The sequence below is a fragment of the Platichthys flesus genome, chromosome 16 (genome assembly GCF_949316205.1).
Source record: "Platichthys flesus chromosome 16, fPlaFle2.1, whole genome shotgun sequence".
In the NCBI taxonomy this organism is placed as follows: Eukaryota; Metazoa; Chordata; class Actinopteri; order Pleuronectiformes; family Pleuronectidae; genus Platichthys; species Platichthys flesus.
Genome location: NC_084960.1, coordinates 160,001 through 165,000, shown reverse-complemented (window position 1 = coordinate 165,000; position 5,000 = coordinate 160,001). Strand labels below are relative to the sequence as shown.

The following is a 5,000-nucleotide window of genomic DNA, read 5'->3' as shown; positions in this document are numbered from 1 at the left end:
TACAACCAGTGTCCTATAGAATTTAAAGATGCATTCTGTACAAGCATTAGACAGAAACATGATCCAGACTCTTTTCACAAAAACTAATTTAAGTGTAGATTGAATGGAGATCACTCAGGAGGAGATCATGCAGGTTCGAGGTCTGTGGGCTCCTGGTGGGCTCCTGGTTGACTCCTGCTGGGCTCCTGGTGGGCTCCTGCTGGGCTCCTGGTGGGCTCCTGCTGGGCTCCTGGTTGACTCCTGGTGGGCTCCTGCTGGGCTCCTGCTGGGCTCCTGCTGGGCTCCTGGTGGGCTCCTGCTGGGCTCCTGCTGGGCTCCTGGTGGGCTCCTGCTGGGCTCCTGCTGGGCTCCTGGTGGGCTCCTGCTGGGCTTCTGGTGGGCTCCTGATGGGCTCCTGGTGGGCTCCTGCTGGGCTCCTGCTGGGCTCCTGGTGGGCTCCTGCTGGGCTCCTGCTGGGCTCCTGGTGGGCTCCTGCTGGGCTTCTGGTGGACTCCTGCTGGGCTCCTGGTGGGCTCCTGGAGGGCTCCTGCTGGGCTCCTGCTGGGCTCCTGCTGGACTCCTGCTGGGCTCCTGGTGGGCTCCTGCGAGGACTTTTCTACTTCAAGAAGCTGAAGCATCAGGACTATTGCCATGGTCACCTGCAGGTGGATGACCAGAGGAGTAAGCTCCGATGTGCGATGCTGACTTTCAGCTGACGACCAATCACTGAGGAGGATTTGCTGTGCGCTCTCTGAATATTCTAGTTTATTTTAAACAATCTTGTTGAAAACAGTGGCTGTTGGGTTTATGATGTCATTCGACACCCTGTGGGCAGCAGAGGCTGTTTCTCCTTTAAATTCTTCCTCTCTTCTGATTGGTTGACGGGGCGTGTCCTGCCACAGGCGCCTGACCTCGGTTTGATGATTGACAGTTCGGTTTATTTTCACACACACTTCAGTCCTGCGGCCAAACAGTGTGTGTGTGTGTGTGTGTGTTACATACCAGCCGGTTGGTGTGGGTGTGGCAGAGAAAAACAGAGAGAGAAAGAGGGGGGAGGGGGGGGCAGCATTCCAGCATATCAGATCTTCCGCACAGACACACACACCTGAAACACACCTGGCTCAGGTGTGTGTGACTCAGACTCTTCAAGGGCCCGTCACTGACACAGGTTCAGTGAGGGTTTGTCTTCTGATCAGAAACGTCAGGTTCTACATCTGACGACTCAACCAGCAGCAGACCTCAGATCAGAGTTATTGATCAGTTATAGGTGATCGATCAGTGTGGGACAAACATTCAGAACAGAATCACAAAGACAGGAAACACACATACTGTGATGTCACTGAGGGGTGGAGTCCACACAGCCTGGTGGGCGGTGCTTGTAGCAGACAGGAAGAGCAGACACTTCCCTTTGTAAATAGAAAGGTCGGAGATCTGCCTCTTGCTATTGTTGTGTGTGTGTGTGTGTGTGTGTGTGTGTGTGTGTGTTCTACATCTATCTTTGTCAAGACTACTTATAGTGTGAGCACATTTTTGTTACTAACCTTTAGTTTCAGCTCAAGTTTTGGCAACAAGTGTGTGTGTGTGTCTGTGTGTGTCTGTGTGCATCTCTCTTGACAGAGAGATGCCTTGCCAAGAGGCTCCTGAACAACATGTGAACATGTGATTGTTTGTGGTTTTGTGATTTTCTGGAACTTCTCCTGCAGCCTCTTGGTAAAGTATCTGGAGAGTTCACAGTTAGCGTTTGGACGTGTTGAGGTTTCTAACGTGTGACGGATGTGAAACTGGAACAATGAAAGTATCTCAGATTTCTGCCTCTGTTAGATCTGTGGTAACTGAACTGGACTAAACGGAACTGTCCGACCACATATTAACCTGCACCCGACCGACTGTCTGCCCTGCCTGAGTGTCAGCTCACAGCGCCCCCTGCTGTTGTTGCCTGGAGGGAGAATTGCTCAAGGCTATTTGTTTCTGAAGCATAATTTATTAGAAACAAGAAGTGTGTTAGTTTTCAGGTGCATTTTGTATTTGCAAAACAAACTGTTTCTAAGTGAATGGTAGGATATTTGTAAAACATGCTTTGTTTTGTGAGGTTTGGCTTGAATTAAGCTCCATACGTGTTTAACGTTGCTTGTGTGATACAGGACGTCCTTCCACTAATGCTGCTGAGTCAGGCTCTGTCACATGTAGACAAAGTCTTAACCCTCGGTGAAAAGATGAGTCGGGATCCGTTTGACTTGTTCTGACACGAAGGAGAAACACATAACTCTCATTCCTCTCTTGGGTTTTGTGTTGTCATGCACTGAAGTGAAACAGATACATGAGACTGTTTCAAACCATCACATACTTCCTACTACGTACGTACTAGGACGTAATAATGATATAGACGTCTGTAGTTTTCTCTCTGGTCATCTTACATAAACTACACTGCCCCCCAATGATTTCAGGAGGTACTGCTCCGCCTCTTCCCGTATGTGAATCGAACGTTGAACATAAATGAGGGTTGAGATAAAGTGAAGGAATCTGATCTTCATCTGCAGACAAACCCTGACGGAATGAACCTGAGTTAAAGTAACGTTCACCGAGCTGCTGGAACCTTTAGGTTGCTGTTCAGTGTCGGGATGTGACACCAGCAGCCAAACAAGTGAACGTGTGTCCGTTCACACTTTGTCAGAATGTGAACTGATGAACGTCCTGCATCACATCATCGTCACAATGTCACTGACATAAGGCTTCCGTCTGGTTTAAGCAACTCAGGTTTATTCAACCTGACTACAGGTTGGCTCGTGTTAACTTGTGTTCATGTCGTCCGCTTCACTGACACTGGGAATGTTGGATTCATGTCTTCTTCACCACCTCAACAGTTTCTGATGAATCCGCCCTGATCACAGTTTTCTCTCTCTAAAGGTGCTCCTGGTGAGGTGTGACCTGTAACCCCTCACCATCAGATTCACCTGTCTAACTACCTGAGGGGGTGTGGTCTGAGGAGCCAAGGGTCATCCCCAATGGCGGCAACATCCTCCGTGTTTGGCAAAGGTTAGTTCTTTTAAATTTGTTGTTAAAATTTTAGACACAACAGTAGTTATGCTAGTTAAAGTAGCAGTAATAATGTTAAGAGTATTAATGTTAGCAGCAGTAATGTAAACAGTTGTTAAACAAGCAGTAGTAATGTTAGCGTTAGTAATTTTAGCAGCCTGTAAAGTAGCAATAGTTATGTTAGCATAATCAGCTAGAGAGTTAGTATTAGCGTTAATGGCTAGAGATATCACATGGCTCTTCATTATTCTGATCCCCTGATCGGCCTAATTTTTTCAGGGCTTGGTCTGATCCTGGTGGAGTTTGAGTATGAGTACCAGGGTCGGGACGGGGTGCTGGTCTCCATCAAACCCAATGAGCGATATGTACTGCTGGCAAAGACCAATGACCACTGGTGGCAAGTTCAGCGTGACAGCAGCTCGAAGCCATTTTACATCCCTGCCAAGTACGTCAAGGAGCTGCCGATGGATTTCCCCTCCCCCTTGGATTTTGATGATCCAACCAGCGCTGAGCCAGTGTCGGTTCCTGTGGCTGCCCCAGTCCCTGTGCCCATTCCCGTTCCAAAGACGCTGGAGGAACCCAATGGGAACAGAATCAAACAAGGGGATGAGGTGACAATCCGGCTCAAACCAGATGCATCTACTGGGTACCGTAAGACTGAGAACCGCATGTCGACATTTGGCGTCCCGTTGGATTTTCATGACCTGTCGCAGCTGGTTAAGACCAGCAACCCTGTTGGTGGTCCTGCAGAGACTGGGATCGCCACAACCAGCAGGAATACATACATCACCAAAGGTGGTCTGAGCAAAAAACAGCCCCATCTGCCGGGGTGTCTGGATGACCACAAGGACTCTGTAAAACCACGACTTCCCACCTTCAGTCCAGCAGACCCGCTCTCTGCATCACGGCCCCAGAACCAAGCCATACCGGTAGAGATGCCAGTGGTCCCTGTGGTCCCCATAGTCCCCCCCAATGATGATATCCAAAGCACATGCTCATTGTCAGAAATTTGCCCTGACCACCAGGATTCCCTGATGGAGCCTGAGGAGGAGGAAGAGGAGGAGATGAGCGTGGAGGAGAGCAGTAAGGAGGAGGAGGATTTACTGAAGGAGCAAGATTCAAACCACATTTATGAGTCCATTCAAGACCTGAACCTGGACCCGGAGGTTCTAGTTAGAGAAAGAGTGAGTCCTGGACCTGGTCCTGAACTTGCAGCTGCCCCAGCTCCCACACAGGTAAGACACCTGAGACGCTAGATCCTAACCAGGACAGGATATTGGATTCTGTTGTTGGACAGCCCAACCGTAAGGTTCTGCCGGCAGGTTCAGTCTTTTTTTCTCCTGGACCACTCTGTTGTGATGGTCTACCACTGCGAGTGGGTGTTGGTAATGTCCGACTCTGGATAAGGGTTGGGGTTATCCAAAAGGTCAAAGGTCAACTTCACTTTGAAATCTAAATGTTCTGCAGACTGTGACACTGTTATCTGTTAGTTCCAGGTTTGTGGAGACAAACGATGGTGACATGGAGATTTTAGAGTTCAAACAACAAAACAAATCTCCATGCAAACAAAGCATGCTGGGAAGTTTGTTCACATCGTCATCAGCAGATCTTGTTTAAATCTCCTCTAATTTGCCGGTCTCAGAACATGTGTTCTGAGACAGGATGTGATGTGGGACAGGATGTGATGTGATGAGGTCAGCAGGATGTAGTGATGTCACAGCTGGCAGGATGTGTTCTGGGTCAGACAGGAAACTGTGAGAGGACGACTTGTTGTTAGGGTTAGAATTAGGATTAGGGAATGTCTTATGCCAATTATTGTCCTCACAACTATAGAAAGACATGCGTGTGTGTGATCTGGTCTGACTGGTTTGGTTAAGACTCAGTTACTTAGCATGTTTCAGCTGCTCTCCATGGACTGTAACAAAATCACTTTGGAAAACAAATCAAGTAAAAAAACCATAATAACGATAAAATGAGCTCTTTGAGAC

At 48.4% G+C, this 5,000-nt stretch overlaps 1 protein-coding gene across 3 annotated transcripts in view; it reads left to right on the top strand.

Annotated features, from left to right (window-relative positions):
* The window catches only part of arhgap27l (Rho GTPase activating protein 27, like), a 23,190-nt gene that overhangs the window by 450 nt on the left and 17,740 nt on the right, over positions 1–5,000 (top strand). For all 3 annotated transcript variants that reach the window (XM_062407515.1, XM_062407514.1, XM_062407513.1), the window contains exons 2-3: positions 2,884–3,012; positions 3,292–4,247. In XM_062407515.1, coding sequence (XP_062263499.1) covers positions 2,982–3,012; positions 3,292–4,247 — 987 coding nt within the window. In that variant the 5' untranslated portion in view covers positions 2,884–2,981. The remainder of the gene's footprint in view (positions 1–2,883; positions 3,013–3,291; positions 4,248–5,000) is intronic.